General features: G+C 40.7%; 1 protein-coding gene across 5 annotated transcripts in view; it reads left to right on the forward strand.

Annotated features, from left to right (window-relative positions):
• The window catches only part of tp53bp1 (tumor protein p53 binding protein, 1), a 43,487-nt gene extending 24,282 nt beyond the window's left edge, over positions 1-19,205 (forward strand). For 3 of the 5 annotated variants that reach the window (XM_055010379.1, XM_055010373.1, XM_055010376.1), the window contains 12 exons: positions 1,045-1,113; positions 1,201-1,353; positions 3,626-3,846; positions 4,118-4,288; positions 5,691-6,088; positions 6,712-6,903; positions 8,200-8,379; positions 9,082-9,270; positions 11,094-11,188; positions 12,298-12,494; positions 18,649-18,785; positions 18,880-19,205. In XM_055010379.1, the coding sequence (XP_054866354.1) occupies positions 1,045-1,113; positions 1,201-1,353; positions 3,626-3,846; positions 4,118-4,288; positions 5,691-6,088; positions 6,712-6,903; positions 8,200-8,379; positions 9,082-9,270; positions 11,094-11,188; positions 12,298-12,494; positions 18,649-18,785; positions 18,880-19,064 (2,187 nt within the window). In that variant the 3' untranslated portion in view covers positions 19,065-19,205. The remainder of the gene's footprint in view (positions 1-1,044; positions 1,114-1,200; positions 1,354-3,625; positions 3,847-4,117; positions 4,289-5,690; positions 6,089-6,711; positions 6,904-8,199; positions 8,380-9,081; positions 9,271-11,093; positions 11,189-12,297; positions 12,495-18,648; positions 18,786-18,879) is intronic. The other 2 variants (XM_055010381.1, XM_055010382.1) reach the window with 2 other exon arrangements.
• Positions 19,206-19,337: the final 132 nt, after the last annotated feature.

Consider the following 19,337-nt stretch of genomic DNA (forward strand, 5'->3'; position numbering starts at 1 on the left):
GGGTCACTTGTGACCCATGTTGTGCATCAAAGGGTTAAGGATTGCAAATGACCACAGTCCAAAAACCAAAGCAGATTCACAACCGTTCAAAAGTTTGGGGTCACCCAGAGTATATCATGTTTTCCATGAAAACTCACATTTTCATTCATGTGCTAATATAACTGCACAAGTGTTTTCTAATCATCAATTAGCCTTTCAACACCATTAGCTAACACAATGTAGCATTAGAACACAGGAGTGATGGTTGCTGGAAATGTTCCTCTGTACCTCTATGGAGATATTCCATTAAAAATCAGCTGTTTCCAGCTAGAATAGTCATTTACCACATTAACAATATCTAGACTATATTTCTGATTTATTTAATGTTCTCTTCATTGAAAAAAAAGCTTGTCTTTCAAAAATATGGACATGTTTAAGTGACCCCAAACTTTTGAACGGTAGTGGACATACGTAAAAGTTTACTGAGAATATGAAATGCTGCAGTTATTGTTTATTAACCTTTCAGGAATGTAGTGCACAAACTAGTTGGAACTTACCCCAAAGACACCACTTGTCTACACACTACCATGTGCTTAGCCTAGCTCAGCTCTGCTACATGTGCTGCAAATAGTGCTACCAGCATTGTACACAATGGAGCTGCTCTGCTCTACAAACGATGTGATTTACACCATTTCAAACTTTTGAACGTTTAGTGTATCTCCAGTTGACCCTAAAATGGGATTAATAGATGAGGGGTTCAGATTGGTAAACTGCTACAGACATCGCTGCTTGTGTACTAAGGCTGCAGTGGATGACCTAATCAAATGTGCTTTGCAACTGGATTTAGCAATAAAGACTGCTTGTGATTTTAGCCCAGAATCACCAGATTATCATAAACATCCAGACTTTGAAGTAGAAAAAAACAACTTCCTTTTGTTTTAAATGCGCTGTATAAAACTCAGTGCCTTGCCTTAAGAGAAGAAGCAACTGTGATCCAGCATGCTGCATGAGGCTGCGGTCTGAAACTTGTCTTGGTGGTGCTGATCTCTGTCCTGTGTGTCTCAGCTACGTCAGCGGACAGTTTCCCAGCAGACCAGCTTCGATGCTCCGGGGTTTCGCTCCCCAGCTGGCCGGGTACGCAGAGTCGGGAATGCATGGAAGAATTACAGCTCGAGTCTGAGACAAACGTCCGGCTGACACTCTCTGATTTTGTCTTTAAAGGGAGAACCAGAGTCTCCATCCTTCAGGAGAACCACAGTGCCGACGCATCGCAGACACGTACGAACCATCCAGGAAGTCCGAACCACCGTCACACGGATCATCACGGACGTTTATTATGAGGACGGCAAAGAGGTGGATCGAAAAGTCACCGAGGTAACGGACTGTGTGCTCTGACTGGAGGTTTTAGAGGCTGTAGTTTGTGAAAACATTAGAAACGTCTCATTGTACAAACTAAATCCGTTCAGCAGCAACACAAACTGGAGCCTCATTAAAAGAGGATTTATCACAAGGCTGTTGTTTAAGATTGCATTATCTTCTCCTCAGTGGAACTAATAAACTGGAAGCTCAGTGTAAATATGCACACTGAAAGGAATTTAAAGGTGGATTCTGATCTCAGTGAATTAATGTGTTGGAAAATGAACTTTTTAAACAATTTCCTAAATCAGAGCAGTTCAGACTCACTCCATCTCTGTTACATAATATGATGGATTATGTGCCTGCTTTTTATCTGAATTCTCCTCCATTCATTTTTCAATCAGTTACCAGAAATATAGTGTATTTTTTTTTTATTTAGCAAACCTAAGCTTAAAATTGTGATAATTCATCAATATCTCTTTATTTTCTCATATTCTCTCATTTCAAATCTGTTAAAATTAATCCGTTTGCACCCAATATATAAAGATTTAGTGTCATCGGCACAACTGAGAAGGTATGAGTGACCATGTGGGACAAAATTCACGGACTTTTCAGCCAGACTGCAGGCAGTGTTTACCCAGAACAGACACGTATGGAAACAAATTAGAAATGTAAACAGCAAGGCAAGTTTATTTGTATAGCGCAATTTATTCATAAGGCAATTCAAGGTGCTTTACAACGGCAAAGAAATGCATCACAGAACTTTAAATTAATTATAAAGATGATTTATGGTAGACATTAAGACATTAAAATAATAGAAATAAAAAATAAAAGTGCATTGAAAGTCAAGAAAATAGCTTTATAATGTAAAAGAAAGCTACAGTAAACTATCTGGTTTTCAGTCCTGATTTACGAGAACCGACAGTTTGAGCAGATCTCAGGTGTTCAGGAAGTTTGTTCCACAGGTGAGGAGCATAATAGCTGAATGCTGCTTCTCTAGGCTTGGTTCTGGTTCTGGTTCTGGGAACTCACAGTAAACCTGTCCCTGACTACCTGAGGGCTCTGGATGCTTCATATGGAGCTAATAAGTCCAGGATGTATTTTGGTGCAAGACCATTCAGTGGTTTGTAGACCAGGAGTCAGATTTTGAACTCTATCCTTTGACTAACAGGAATCCAGTGTAGTGATCTGAGGACCGGTGTACTATAGTCCGGTTTCCTGGTGTTAGTTCGGACTCTGGCAGCAGTGTTCTGGATCAGCTGCAGCTGCTTGATCGATTTCTTGTTAAGACCTGTACAAACACCATAATCTAACCTACTGGAAATGAATGCATGAACAAATGTTTCTGCATCTTCTCTAGACAGGAAACCCTTGATTCTAGCGATGTTCTTCAGGTGGTAATAGGCAGATTTAGTAACAGGTCTGAGTCAATAATGACAGCGAGGTTTCTGACTTGATTTGTAACTTCTAGTGACATGGAGTCAAGGTGAGGCCTGATCTTTGACCTTTCATTTTTGGGGCCAAATACAATCACTTCAGTCTTGTCTGCACTGAGCTGGAGAAAATAGTACATAGAGATTGTTGGTATCACCTGGGGATACTTGGGAAAAGCGTCATACATGTTGACTGCAGGTTTTTTAGGGTGTATGGTATTATAACTGTGTCCTCCTGCACAGAAGACATTTCTGATTCTCTCTACTTGTAGTCATGGTTGTTCTGTTTCCACAGAGATGCAGGACTTTATATTGCAGTGACAAATGAGCCCACAGTAAGGAAAAAATGAAAAACACCTAAAAACTGCTTGGGTTTCATAGAGTTAATATGTTTAGTTCAACAGCCTGGTCCTTATTAAACTTTGGTGATTGTCACCTGATCAAAAAAGTAATTTTATACAATATTTAGTGTTATTGATCAGTTTTCTTTTCCTTACAAACTTTATAGCCTCACAGAGCTGCTAATGTTGTTGAACTATCTTATTCCTGATAATTATGGTTGAACTAATGTCTATAGATGATGTGTAACTTCGTGAGAAAGTTGTGAATCTCCATATTTATCACCAGAGTCAGCTTTAATGGCTACATACAAGGAATTTGGATTCGGCTGTTGGTGTCACCGTAGGAATATGGAAAGAGAAGAATAAAATAACTATAGCAAGAAGAAGAGATTTCTTTAGAATTAAAAAATAAAATAAAGGTAATGGTAGTAATACAGATAAATAAAATTTAAAAAACTATATAGAGGTATTTACACATATGAAAAGAATGTCTGTGTCCTGTTCTGCTGGTGCCAGGAGAGCGAGGAGCCGGTGGTGGACTGTCAGGTCTTGGACAGCGACATCTCGCCGTGCCGCACAGGAAGCAGCTCGTTGACCTCCGGTGACCTCGGTGACATCAGCTCTCTGTCGTCGAAGGCGTCCAGCCTGCAGCACAGTTCCAGTGGAACCAGCAGCAGCACCGGCCTCAGCAGGCCCGAGTTCATCATCCCGACCAGAAGAGGAGCCAAATCCATGAGGTACCGTCGGTCAGACCCTCCCTGGTTCTTCCAGCCTCTCTGCCTCAGCTCTCTGTGCTGCTGCGTGCTGATTCATGTGTCCCTCCTTCGCCTTCTTTGACTTTCTAACACCCTAATTTCTCAGTGATTCACTGATTCCTGCCTGCTTCAGGTGCATGTTGTCACAGGCATCGGTCTGGAGTCACTAGAGCTCTTTTCACTTAAAGACTGACTCCAGATCAGTGCCTGTGCAGCCTGACCGGCTCCGTTCGTCCCCTCTGTGTGTCTGCAGTCCCAGAAGGGGAGGTGGGCATCAACAGAGGGGTCACAGGGGTCACAGGGCAGGGTCAGTGGTCACAGTGAACAGAGGCTACGGCACCCTGGGGTCCCGGGGGTTCGTCCTGCCGACCACCAGAGGAAGAGCTCGAAGGGGCCGACCCCCGTCCCGCTCCTCCCTGTCCAGGTGAGTCTCCCTGAGGCTCATGCTGTGCTCAAAGAAACCACGGACGGCAAAAATACTAAAAACCAGCTTCAATCCACACTACTCACTTTACTTTTCCTCTTTTCACTAATATTCTGATCACTAATCGTCTCACTTAGACCTGCAACTAATGTATAATTCTAGCTGTGATCTTATTTGTTGATTGTGTTTGTCAGTTGGTAAGTTTGCTCTTTGGTTCTTAGAAGTTAATTTCCCAGAGTTCAAAGGCTGCCAGACTGCCAGTGAAGACCTGTCTTTGACACATCTGGAAAAAAACATATGAAATGCAGTTTTTGCTAGTCAGTTTCAAACACACTGGTGGTTTGAGGTGTGCTTCCAATCAGATTTCTACAGATGCATCCAAGACAACATACTCTGGCAGCTCAAATTGGATTTCAAAATGTCTTTCAAGTGGATTGGTTGTGGTCGTGTAGCAAGTTCAGATGTCAAGTCGAGAGCGACCGAAGTTCTGCGACCGGGAGAGTCGCTGAACAGTCATGCTTCTGGGCAGAGCTGACAGGATCACGATCTTTCATGATGTCAGTGTCGTTACCACGACAAAGATCTACCAAACAATCGACCTGGAGACTGCAGCCCATACAAATCTAATATGATCACTTTAAAAAATATGACTTTTTGTCCTCAAAATCTAACAGAAGAATCTGATCCGATTTGCCAGCAGTCTAAACAGAACCAAATGTTTGTCTTTATGTTGCTTTTTTACTTCAAACATCAGCCCAAATCCCAAATGTGATTAATTTACAGTCGTGTAAAACACAAAAATGCAAAAAAAATTCTCACATTTTATAAGCTCAACTCTCTAAATTTTCTGTGTTTTTGTCTTGAAAAAATATTGTTTTTTAATATAAAGCACAAAAACACACTGCAAATGTACAAGCACTTTCATCAGGGACTAGTTTAGTACTCAGAGATAACTGGGAAAATCTGGCACTGTACTGCAGCTTGAAAAAAATAGATTTAAATATGTTATTTTTACATGGTAGATAAAGTTCTAAATAAGTTATTTGATATGCAGAATCCAGTACGTGCTCAGTTTAAGGATCTGTAGCAGCAGAAACTCTATTCATATTTATTGAAATTGCCTAAAGAACCGAAGTATTGAGCAAAACAAACCACCAGACTGGTTGTTGTTAAACTGAAGAATATTTACTGATTAAATTGAACCCCTTATAGACAAGCCAAAAATTCCAACCCATATTTAAATAGGAAAGTGTGAATAAACTTACATTTTAGCTTTAATGTTTGGGATAGAATGATTTGATAACATAGAATAAAATAATCTTCCATCTTTGAGCATATAAGAGGTAAAACAGTTCTGCACATCAGTGTTTCTGTGTGTAAACAGACTGTTTCTCTCTCTAAGGGGAGCTGGTTGTGGCCCTCTGCAGAGGTTCGCTACTCACGGTCAGCCTCAGTCCTACTCAGAGGATGAACCCTACAGCCGGATGCTGCCTCCTCGCCTCCCCGTCAGCCCCACGGACCATGAGCTGCCGAGCCACTCCGACTCCCTCAGGTCGTCTCCGGAGGAGGCGAGCTCGGCCGGCAGCAGCTTTGTGGGCCTGCGGGTGGTGGCCAAGTGGTCGTCCAACGGCTACTTCTACTCGGGCCGCATCATGAAGGACGCCGGCGAGGGGAGGTTCCGCCTGCGGTTCGACGACGGCTACGAGTGCGAGGTGGCCGGGAAGGACGTCCTGCTGTGTGATCCGATCCCACTGGAGACGGAGGTCACGGCTCTGCTGGAGGACGAGTACTTCAGTATAGGTGAGGAGGGGAGGAAAGATGAAACTACATCCAGAATAAGATCTCAGCAGAGGTTTGGATCTCAGATTCTCAGTAGTTTCCACACTGATAGAAATATCACAAGACTTCAGACTACAAGACTAACACCAACTCTCCCAGTTGGTTGCACCAGTACATGATTTGATCGCACCTTCACACCTGTTTTTGGTTCAGCATGGCTTATTATTAATTAGTCTTGCATGCAGGCTGCACAGTGGCTCGGCGGTTAGCACTGTGGCCTTGCAGCTAGAAGATCCGGGGCCTGGGATCTTTCTGCAAGGAGTCTTCATGTTCTCCCTGTGCATGCGTGGGTTTTCTCCAGGTACTCTGGCTTCCTCCCACAGTCCTGCCACTGCAGGAAAAAATCCTAGAGGAAACACTGGACACAACAATTTACCAATATTCCCCAAACACATCACATACATGATGCTGTACACACTAGTCAGGCGGCTGCAATTCACTCAGACAGGTGTGTGATGACAAAATAGTTGGGGGAAAAAACCCTGAAATAAGGTGGATTTTTCTACCAGCAGAGTGCTTGTTCTCTGTGTTGCATACAGATATTGTTTCTTAAAGCTCTGTCGATGTCTGTTTTGTGTATGCAGGTGTTGTGAAGGGCCATAAAACGGAGGGCCAGGAGCTGTTCTACAACGTGGAGAAGGAGGGTCAGAAGCAGTGGTACAACCGGACCTCCATCATCCTGTCACTGGAGCAGGGAAACAAGCTGAGGGAGCAGCACAGCCTCGGGCCCTACGAACCCTCCACCCCGCTAGCTAAGGCCTCCGACATCAGTCTGGGTGAGACCAAAACACATTTTGACTCAGATTTCACACATACTTTATTTTTTTTAATCAGGAGCTGAAACTTTAAATAAGTGATGAAAAGTTGGAATACTTGATTAGAACTGAGAGGGAACAAGGAGAGAGAGATGGATGATTCTCACAAAAGTCCAGTAGCGTCTAATGCAGAGGTGTCAAACATGCGGCCCGTGGGCCAAAAGTGGCCCGCCAGAGGGTCCAATGCGGCCCACGAGGTGACTTTAAAAAATGTAAAAATTACAGAGAAGACATTAACTGCAAATTGTAAAACTGTAAATTTTAAATAATTTTCTTTTTTAATTTTTAAAAAATTTTGATCATAAAGTAAAATACTAGATTGTTCATTGTTCTTTTGTCATTTTGGGTCTCATTTTTGTAATATTTTGTTTTGTTTTTTTGACAGACTGACTTTTGTCGTTTGTTTCTCGTTTTTGTCATTTTGTGTTTCGCTTTATTTGTTGTTTTGTGTATCGTTTGTGTTGTTTTGTAGTTTTTTGTCTCGCTTGTGTTGTCTACTTTTTTGCTTTGTTTCTCGCTTTTGTCATTTGCATAATTTTTCTGTCTAATTTTTTTCGTTTGTCCATTTTTTGTCGCTTTGTAACTTTTTTATCTAATTGTTTTTTTTTTGGTTTTGTTTCATGTCATTTGTCTTATTTTTGGAAGCTGTGCTCTGAGCCCCACAGCCATGAAGATGGTTCCTCTTTGTGGGGAAGGATGAAACCTCAGCAGTTGTTCTTATCTGTGGAACATAGTCTCCATTACAACTTTTCACCTAGTACTTTTCCACTCCTTCATACCTCCCTCATCCATTATTTTTCCATCATCATAGACAATGTAGAACATCATCATAAACAGTGTAAAACATTAGCAATATGAGTCTATAAAAGCAAGCAATTAGTATAAAAACATTTCGGATAAAAACTGTGTTTAGAAATATCATAGAAATTCCACAAAACTACTATGTCCAACTTATTTAAAGTTTACATCAACATTTATTCAGAATCGGCTCCTAACTAACTGACATCATGTCAAAGAAGTCGTGGGTGTGGCTGCATTTTGTTCGAACAGATTGACAAAAACTCTAATGTAAACTAAGGTCATTAAACCGCTTTACATACTGGACACTTTATATTCTAAACGCATTCATTATATCTGTAAACTTATCAGCACCTTCTTCTGTCATTTACAGCTTTGTGTATTGCTCTTGTATATTCTGTAGATTTTTTCCTATATGACATTTTATATATTTTCTGTCTTATTTCACTTCATTTTCAGATAACTTGGTGGAGGGGAAGAGGAGGCGCAGAGGGACCCCCGGAGGTCAGAACACCCCCAACAGAAGCTCCTCCAGCAGCCCTCGGACCCCCGGACCCTCTGGCAAGAGGAAGCTGCTGGGCTCCGATGACAACCGGTCGGCGGCTAAAAGAGGCCGCAGGGGGGGCGGAGCCAGAGCCGGTATGGAGTCCTGAACACCGGGACCATGACTGGGTCTGAACAGTGGGGTGGGAGGGCGAAAGTTTGGTTTTAGCTTCATGAGTTCAGGGTTTGCAATATAGTTGAAGTCGTTATGTTTGAATGCAGACTGGTGTGAGTGGACTAGTTGGGAGTTGTAGCACTTTATTTTTGATCTTTTATAGAGGAATTATTTTAGAAGAAATCACATTTTTAAATGTTTTTACCCCGAATGTCATTGTGCTTTTTTGAATTGATTTTTAAGAGTTTTCTAAGCAGTTTGATAAAGTGATGATTTCATGTGTGAAATTGTGTGATTTTTGTACTGAGCATGACTAAGACATTTTGACGTCCATGTGGCCTGAGTCCATCCTGCTGCTGCTGCTGCTGCTGCTGCTGAGGCTGACTTGGTAATGATTAATGTGCCACCTATGTTGTCATGGTGTTGGTCCACAGGTGGAGGGAAGATGAAAAGTGGATTTATCCAGTTTAGTGCATGACTGATGCTCAAAAGATTAGTTCAGCCAAATCACAAAACTATTTCCCTCTGTCATACAAACAACTTCAGTGATCCTGTCTGCATGGGTCCATAAAGTTTAATATGATTACATTTGTGATTTGGGTGAACTAGTCCTTTTTTTTAACAACTTCCTCCCATTGCAGCAGTTTCTGTTTTACCACATATGTGCGTGTTTGTGTCCACAGCCCAGCGGGTCGGAGTGTGTAACACCTCTGGCAGCGGTACCGACGTACCGGGTCGGTCCTGTGACGTGTCAGAGTCTCACGGTCCGCTGCCCCAGAACACGTCTCTGTTCATGGGCTTCGCTTTCATGCTGACGGCTTCGTCTGAGGTCGACCGGCTGACCAACAAGCTCACGAGCGATGATGAGGAAGGTGAGGAAGATGGTAGAACAAGAGCTTTACAATTAGGACTTAATGTTTGTGATGTTCTGATTGGAATTTAATTAACAGGTTTAATCTGGATCACATAAACTACTGTTCAGTAGTTTGGGGTCACCCAGACAATTTCATGTTTCCATAAAAACTCACACTTTTGCTGTAATTAACCTCAGTGTGAAAAAGATCCAAATGCTGCGGCTATAAAGAGACTTTCCTCCCATAAAAACTAGAACACCAGCGCCGTCAAAATGTATTTCATTGGTTTTGGTTTCTTCCTGCTAATTAAATGTGGCACAGTTCATTGATTTCTGTCCCAGAGTAGAAAATTAACACGTCTGACTGAAGAACTGGGTAATGACAGGTTTTTTCTTTACTCTGCACGACTGTATATTTATTTATGGATGTTGTTTATAATGTTTTTTATTATTTTACTGTAACTGTAAAATCAAGACTATGTGCCAGTAAAGGTATTTACCACCTTTTTTACAATTGATTTTCAGGAATGAATCATGCTCAGTATAATAAGGCATTTTTGACAGGAAAATTTATCAAAAAAAGACTCTAATGTCAAAGTGAAAACAGATTGGTATACTTTCATATACACTACCATTCAAAAGTTTAGGGTCACCCAGACTATTTCATGTTTTCCATGAGAACTCACACTTTTAGTCATGTGCTAACATAATTGCACAAGGGTTTTCTAACCATCAATGAGCCTTTCAACACCATTAGCTAACACAATGTAGCATTAGAACACAGGAGTGATGGTTGCTGGAAATGTTCCTCTGTACCCCTATGGAGATATTCCATTAAAAATCAGCTGTTTCCAGCTACAATAGTCATTTACCACATTAATAATGTCTAGACTGTATTTCTGATTCATTTAATGTTATCTTCATTGAAAAAACTACTTTTCTTTCAAAAATAAGGACATTTCAAAGTGACCCCAAACTTTTGAACAGTAGTGTAAATACCAGTGTTGCATGAGGAGTTTCTTAGAATTTATCCTGGAAATTTGAATTTCTTTTACATTCAAACAGTGAGCAATGCTGTTTCTCCTTAAATTGTGAAACTGTGTGAAGTTGGGATGCCATATTAACCAGAAATTTGGTAATCGGCACCAGCGCTGCTAATATTCTTGATGCTACATGTGATACATGAAAGTTGCTGGAATTGTTAGTAATTTGGAAAAACACAGAACACTCTGCTGGGTTGTTTGAGATTTAGATTTAATATTGGGTATCATATAGAAAGTGAAAAATAGATTGTACAAGGAGAATTACAAATGTAAGAGGTTTAACTGTGAACAGTCAGAAATTCCTTTTCATTGGTTGATATTCCGTAGTTTGTAAGTTTAACCCTTTGAGTCCTTATAAGACATGCTGAGTCTGCCTCACCATACACAGAACATTAGGGTTACAGTTAACGGTTATTTTTATTCTCAGACATCTTCTTCAGAATATGGTGATAAATGTTGATCACTGTTTCCCAAAACTCAAGATGACAAATGTCTTGTTTTGCCCACAACCTAAAGATATTCACTGTACCATTATAGAGGAGGGAAGAAACCAGAAAATATTCATATTTAAGAAGCAGGAATCAGAGAAAAGTTTGTTAATTCTCAACTAATCAATTAATCATTGCAGTTTTCAATGTTAGAGATGCAACACATTTGCTGGAAAAGCACAAACGCTAACATTTATCTCTGCATGATCGAAACCTGAAATAATTGCAATGCAGCATGCTAAGACAGTTAAAGCCGTCCTTCCTGGTTCCTTTAATAGCTCTGATAATTATTTATGATTTATTTCCAACAGATTACGTGCAGACGGGTCCATATAATAAATCGTACACAGAATCCCAGCTGCAAGCAGGAGGAGGCTTCATCCTGCCGGACTTCAATGAAGAACAGGTGAGCACCACAGACATCACAACATAAATACAGAATCCAAGATTAATGCCTACATTGTCCCCCCTGTATTTAGAACTGACTCTTTCTGGGCCATTTCAACATTAGCTACATAAACTGTAGAAGCTGCAAAGTTAGATGGGCTGTAATATGAAGCGAGTTAGACATAGCCAGGCTTTCTTTGAGTAAGTCAGTTCGACAACAACTAAAAACCCTGGTATCACGAGGAGGGTTATCTTCTTTCTTCATTTACTCAGACTTTCTGCTTCAGACTCACATAAAAGAGGACATTTAGCGCATCATTTGATTCTTCTTACACCCAGAATGAAATGATTGTGTGCAGCTCCTTCAGTCAACAAGTTGTTTTAATGGAGAACAATGAGAAATAGAACATTTATGATAAAAAGTGCTGTTCCTGGAAATTGCTGCTGTGATCCAAGACAGGCATGCTGGTAGAGAACTGGTAAATGTGCAGCTGATCATTTCTAACAGGCAGCTGCACAAGAAAACTGTTAAACTTCATATATTTAAACATGATGTTGTATTGAAGTGCATTTAGGTCTGACGCTGTCCCATAATGCAGGAAATTGCTTTAATTTGTTACCATATCAAAGTGAAATTAATGTTACAGATTGAATATTCTTTGTAATCAATACTAATACACTAATCAATTTTCCAATCAGTGATCTACGCAACGCAATGAATACAGCGTGGGATACTGTAACTTTGCGGTTTCGTCCATTGGTTTTAGTAACATGCAGCTCCAAACCTGTAAATTTAAGCCAATTTAAATCCGAAACCAGGTTAGCTCCACAGCATCAGTTGCCATGGAGAGCTAGCAGATTAAACGAGAGCCACCTTCATGCTGCTGAAAACTCTGACTTTGGACTCAACATACCTGCTAACCCACTAATCTCACTTCATTTTTCAGCCCTCAGTTGTATTTATTAACCTGTATGTGGAGATGAGTCTTTGTTTTTCTAAAGCTATACAGAGGTCCTATTTCAGTGCACATATCCACAGTGACTAATATCATGTAAAGGCACAGCTGAAGCTACAATAGAAGAATAGTGCAGGTCTGTACTCAGCTGTCCGTGTTTGCTTCCCTCCAGTGTAAAGCAGCGTACCAGAGCCTCCTCATTGCAGACCAGCACTGCCGTACCAGGAAGTATCTGCTGTGTTTGGCCAGCGGAGTGCCGTGCGTGTCGCATATATGGGTGAGAGACTGCTGCAAAGACAACAAGCTGCTCAACTACAGGAACTACCTGCTGCCTGCCGGCATCGGGCCGGACGATGCCATCGTAGAGTGGTGAGTCTGAAGCTTCACCTCAGGTTTGATGTGAGGTATGGATTCATTATCATGATGGTGACCAGTACTTTGAAGCAACAACCACTTTTCTCTGTGTAGATTCTCAGTCATCCAGGTCATGGTGATCCTAGGTGTTTTAGTAGAGTTACGTTTTGGTTGTTGAAGGCCCCTCACCTAAGAGACTTGCTGACTTCTATGGCTGATGAGGATTCCATGTATTTATTGTCACCCTCAACTCTCATGACTCAAGGTGTGAACGGTTTTAAAACTGTTACAATAAAGTCCTGACATCCATACCCAGGCAGTTTCACCACTGTTCACACCTTGAGTCATGACAGTTGGGGATGATGACACCTACCTAAAACAACCATCAGAAATAAGGAAGCCTCTTGGATAAGAGGTGAATGACTGTCTTTAAGAATGAAAAAAAACTTCTAGTGAAGCACTGAGGATTCTCATGACCTAGCTGACCGAGAACTTCACAGATGTTTCACATCTTTAATCTCACCCCCAAGTTACATGAGTCAGTGTGTGAATAGTGCCTGGAAGGAGATGTCAGGACTGCGTTGTAAGTATCTTACAAGTGGTGTCATCGATCCCTTCTGCTTTTAAGAGAAGGTTGTTCCAGTTTATCATAGATGGCTTCCTTCACTCCTGTCAAACCATCCTCAAAGTCCTTTATCCATTAGATGCAGGTGGACTGAGTCTTGTTCTTAGGAGCTGCTCTCCTGTACTGAGTGGTTGTTTTTGTCTCTCCTATATATATTTAGGTCTGTGTACTCACTGCACTGGGCAGCAATGTACAGTGTCATTCATTTTGAGTTTGGGGTGAAGCAGTTTTTGTGTCTGAGTGTTGCTGGAAGGGTTTGGTATTTTGTCTTTGGATAGAATCCTGTGTTTCTGAGACACTTCAGCTTACATACAGAATGGCAATGTTGTTCTGTCTGTTCTTCTTTTCCCCTCTATCTAAATCTGTATACTGAGGTAATGAAGGACCAGTTTGGATAAGAATAAGGGCTTTTTTAAGATGTGTATGCTTTTCATTTGAGGACATTCTCAGTTTGATGGCTGTAGGATTCTGATAAAGCTCAGCTTATTCCTCCCCTCTCTGTGCGGTGTTTTTTGAACAGCATGGAGGCCTGAAGTGTCAACATTTAACTGTAACAGGTAACCTTGACATTCAGACCAACACCTGCTTTTGTATGTATGTTTGGTTGTATGTATGTTTGGTTGTATGTATGTATGTATGTGTGGTTGTATGTGTGGTTGGTTGTATGTATGTATGTGTGGTTGTATGTGTGGTTGGTTGTATGTATGTATGTGTGGTTGTATGTGTGGTTGGTTGTATGTATGTGTGGTTGTATGTGTGTGTGTGGTTGTATGTGTGGTTGGATGTATGTATGTGTGGTTGTATGTGTGTGTGTGGTTGTGTGTGTGTGTGGTTGTATGTGTGTGTGTGTGTGGTTGTATGTGTGGTTGGTTGTATGTATGTATGTGTGTGGTTGTATGTATGTATGTGTGTGGTTGTATGTATGTGTGGTTGGTTGTATGTATGTATGTGTGGTTGTATGTGTGGTTGGTTGTATGTATGTATTTGTGTCGTTGTACGTATGTATGTATCGATGTGTGGTTGTATGTGTGGTTGTATGTATGTATGTATGCATGTGTGTGGTTGTATGTATGTGTGTGGTTGTATGTATGTGTGTGGTTGTATGTATGTATGTGTGGTTGCGTGGTTGGTCGTATGTATGTATGTGTGGTTGTATGTATGTATGTGTGGTTGGTTGCATGTATGTATGTGTGGTTGGACGTATGTATGTATGTGTGGTTGGTTGTATGTGTGGTTGGTTGTATGTATGTATGTGTGGTTGTATGTGTGTATGTATGTGTGTGGTTGTATGTATGTGTGGTTGGTTGTATGTGTGGTTGGTTGTATGTATGTATGTGTGGTTGGTTCTATGTGTGGTTGGTTGTATGTATGTATGTATGTATGTGTGTGGTTGTATGTATGTGTGGTTGGTTGTATGTATGTATTTGTGTGGTTGTATGTATGTATGTGTGGTTGTATGTGTGGTTGTATGTGTGTATGTATGTGTGTGGTTGTATGTATGTATGTGTGTGGTTGTATGTATGTGTGGTTGGTTGTATGTGTGGTTGGTTGTATGTATGTATGTGTGTGTGGTTGTATGTGTGGTTGGTTGTATGTATGTATTTGTGTGGTTGTATGTATGTATGTATCTATGTGTGGTTGTATGTGTGGTTGTATGTATGTATGTATGTGTGGTTGGTTGTATGTGTGGTTGGTTGTATGTATGTATGTGTGGTTGTATGTGTGGTTGGTTGTATGTATGTATTTGTGTGGTTGTATGTATGTATGTATCTATGTGTGGTTGTATGTGTGGTTGTATGTATGTATGTATGTGTGGTTGTATGTATGTATGCATGTGTGTGGTTGTATGTATGTGTGTGGTTGTATGTATGTATGTGTGGTTGCGTGGTTGGTCGTATGTATGTATGTGTGGTTGTATGTATGTATGTGTGGTTGGTTGCATGTATGTATGTGTGGTTGGACGTATGTATGTATGTGTGGTTGGTTGTATGTGTGGTTGGTTGTATGTATGTATGTGTGGTTGTGTGGTTGGTTGTATGTATGTATGTGTGGTTGTATGTGTGTATGTATGTGTGTGGTTGTATGTATGTGTGGTTGGTTGTATGTGTGGTTGGTTGTATGTATGTATGTATGTGTGTGGTTGTATGTATGTGTGTGGTTGTATGTGTGGTTGGTTGTGTGTGTGTATGTATGTGTGGTTGTATGTGTGGTTGTATGTATGTATGTATGTGTGTGGTTGGTTGTATGTGTGGTTGTATGTATGTATGTATGTGTGTGGTTGGTTGTATGTGTGGTTGGTTGTATGTATGTATGTGTGATTGTATGTGTGATTTTATGTGTGTGTGTGGTTGTATGTATGTATTTGTGTGGTTGTATGTATGTATGTGGTTGTATGTGTGGTTGTATGTGTGGTTGGTTGTATGTATGTATCTATGTGTGGTTGTATGTGTGGTTGTATGTATGTATGTATGCATGTGTGTGGTTGTATGTATGTATGTGTGGTTGTATGTATGTGTGGTTGGTTGCATGTATGTATGTGTGGTTGGACGTATGTATGTATGTGTGGTTGGTTGTATGTATGTGTGGTTGGTTGCATGTATGTGTGGTTGTGTGGTTGTACATGTGGTTGGTTCTATGTGTGGTTGGTTCTATGTATGTAGTATGTATGTATGTATGTGGTTGTATGTATGTATGTGTGGTTGTATGTGTGATTGTATGTGTGTGTGTGGTTGTATGTGTGTGGTTGCATGTATGTATTTGTGTGGTTGTATGTATGTATGTGGTTGTATGTGTGGTTGTATGTGTGGTTGGTTGTATGTATGTATGTGGTTGTATGTATTTGTGTGGTTGTATGTATTTGTGTGGTTGTATGTATGTATCTATGTGTGGTTGGTTGTATGTATGTATGTGTGGTTGGTTGTATGTGTGGTTGGTTGTATGTGTGGTTGGTTGTATGTGTGGTTGGTTGTATGTATGTATCTATGTGTGGTTGTATGTGTGGTTGTATGTATGTATGTATGCATGTGTGTGGTTGTATGTATGTGTGGTTGTATGTATGTGTGGTTGGTTGTATGTATGTGTGATTGGACGTATGTATGTATGTGTGGTTGTGTGGTTGGTTGTATGTATGTATGTATGTGTAGTTGTGTGGTTGTACATGTGGTTGGTTCTATGTGTGGTTGGTTCTATGTATGTAGTATGTATGTATGTGCGGTTGTGTGGTTGGTTGTATGTATGTATGTGTGCTTGTATGTGTGGTTGTATGTATGTGTGTGGTTGTATGTATGTGTGTGGTTGTATGTATGTGTGGTTGTATGTATGTGTGTGTGTGTGTGTGTGTGTGTGTGGTTGTATGTATGTATGTGTGTGGTTGTATGTATGTGTGTGTGTGTGTGTGTGGTTGTATGTATGTGTGTGGTTGTATGTATGTGTGTGGTTGTATGTATGTGTGGTTGTATGTATGTGTGGTTGTATGTATGTGTGTGTGTGTGTGTGTGTGTGGTTGTATGTATGTATGTGTGTGGTTGTATGTATGTGTGTGTGTGTGTGTGTGGTTGTATGCATGTGTGTGGTTGTATGTATGTTTGTATGTATGTGTGTGGTTGTATGTATGTGTGGTTGTATGTATGTGTGTGGTTGTATGTATGTGTGTGGTTGTATGTATGTGTGTGGTTGTATGTATGTGTGTGGTTGTATGTATGTATGTGGTTGTATGTGTGTGGTTGTATGTATGTGTGGTTGTATGTATGTGTGTGGTTGTATGTATGTGTGTGGTTGTATGTATGTGTGTGGTCGTATGTATGTATGTGTGGTTGGACGTATGTATGTATGTATGTATGTGTGGTTGTGTGGTTGGTTGTATGTATGTATGTATGTGTGGTTGTATGTGTGTGGTTGTATGTATGTGTGTGGTTGTATGTATGTGTGGTTGGTTGTATGTGTGGTTGGTTGTATGTATGTATGTATGTGTGGTTGTATGTGTGATTGTATGTGTGTGTGTGGTTGTATGTGTGTGGTTGTATGTATGTATTTGTGTGGTTGTATGTATGTATGTATGTATGTATGTATGTATGTATGTATGTATGTATGTGTGGTTGTATGTATGTATGTATGTATGTATGTATGTATGTATGTATGTGTGGTTGTGTGGTTGTGTGGTTGGTCGTATGTATGTATGTGTGGTTGGTTGCATGTATGTATGTATGTGCGGTTGTATGTATGTATGTATGTATGTATGTATGTATGTATGTATGTGTGGTTGTGTGGTTGGTCGTATGTATGTATGTATGTATGTGTGTGGTTGTATGTATGTATGTATGTATGTATGTATGTATGTGTGGTTGTATGTATGTGTGTGGTTGTATGTATGTGTGTGGTTGTATGTATGTGTGTGTGGTTGCGTGGTTGGTCATATGTATGTATGTGTGGTTGGACGTATGTATGTATGTATGTATGTGTGGTTGTGTGGTTGGTTGTATGTATGTATGTATGTGTGGTTGTATGTGTGTGGTTGTATGTATGTGTGTGGTTGTATGTATGTGTGGTTGGTTGTATGTGTGGTTGGTTGTATGTATGTATGTATGTGTGGTTGTATGTGTGATTGTATGTGTGTGTGTGGTTGTATGTGTGTGGTTGTATGTATGTATTTGTGTGGTTGTATGTATGTATGTATGTATGTATGTATGTATGTATGTATGTATGTATGTATGTATGTATGTGTGGTTGTATGTATGTATGTATGTATGTATGTATGTATGTATGTATGTATGTATGTATGTGTGGTTGTGTGGTTGGTCGTATGTATGTATGTGTGGTTGGTTGCATGTATGTATGTATGTGCGGTTGTATGTATGTATGTATGTATGTGTGGTTGTATGTATGTATGTATGTATGTGTGTGGTTGTATGTATGTATGTATGTATGTATGTGTGGTTGGTTGTATGTATGTATGTATGTATGTATGTGTGGTTGGTTGTACGTGTGGTTGGTTGTATGTATTTATGTGTGGTTGTGTTGTATGTGTGGTTGGTTGTATGTATGTATGTATGTATGTATGGTTGTATGCATGTGTGTGTGTGTGGTTGTATGTATGTGTGTGGGTGGGTCGGTCGGTCGGTCACACAATGTCCTGCAGACAAAAGGACACAACATCAAAAAATATACTTCTAACGTGTGGCTACCCCAAATGGCTCTTCATGAAATCAGCTGAGAGATGTGCAGCGTTCAGTCTGCATATAAAGGACTCTACTTTGAGGGCAGCAATGTCCAGATTCTGGACAGAGAAGACAGATGGTTTGAGAGAGAACTGTAGGAAGCTGTCTATGATAAACTGGAGCTGTCATCTCTAAACAGTAGAGGGTTCATGACGCCACTTCTGATGCAGTCCTAACATCCAAACCCAGGTAGCTTCACCACCATTCACACCTTCAGTCATGTGAGAATCAATAACTGGAACTTCCTACCAGTCTGTTAGAATCAAGGAAGTCTCTTGCAGAATGGAACTTGACTTGCTGCTTCTTCATTTCCGATTATTTTTTTCTTCAGGCATCCTCGCTGCAGCCCGTTCAAGACCCTGCGAGTCCTTCTGGTGTTTGAGAAGCCGGTGGAGCTTTGGGCCCAGCTGATCACTTTAGGAGGAGGTTCTTCTGTCCGGCACTTCCAGGCAGAAAAGGACAGCTCTGGTACACAATCCACAACATCACATCCAAATAATGCTCACTGTAGAAACATTACACAAAATAATTACTCACAATCCGTTTTCTCCTCCATCTGTAGACATTCCTGCTGGCAAATATGACATCGTGGTGACAGAAGCTGCCTGTCCGCCATTGGTAGAGAAAAGCGTGACATCACAGGAAGTCCCTCTAGTGTCTCCCGAGTGGCTCATCCAGAGCATCATCTGCGGGGAGCGCCTCGGTTTCCATAGCAAGCCTCAGTATCGCCACGACTACTCCTCATAATCAATCAGACTCCACAATGTGCAAAATGCCTTCGACCAAGTTAAATGTTGAGCGTTACTTCTGTTGCATGCCTCTGCTGTATATAACTTTATCCTGTCTGTTTTTATGGGATAATAAATTGTGATCCTTGTTTCATTTTAACAGATGTTGGTTTATTTTGTTGACAGAAAATGTTACATGCTTTAAGGTTAGAATATTTACAGTATATACAAGGAGTTTCACAGGCAAAGGGGCAGCTCACCCAAACTACAAGCAAGGTTTTCCCATTTAATT

The sequence above is a fragment of the Amphiprion ocellaris genome, chromosome 1 (genome assembly GCF_022539595.1).
Source record: "Amphiprion ocellaris isolate individual 3 ecotype Okinawa chromosome 1, ASM2253959v1, whole genome shotgun sequence".
Lineage (NCBI taxonomy): Eukaryota > Metazoa > Chordata > Actinopteri > Pomacentridae > Amphiprion > Amphiprion ocellaris.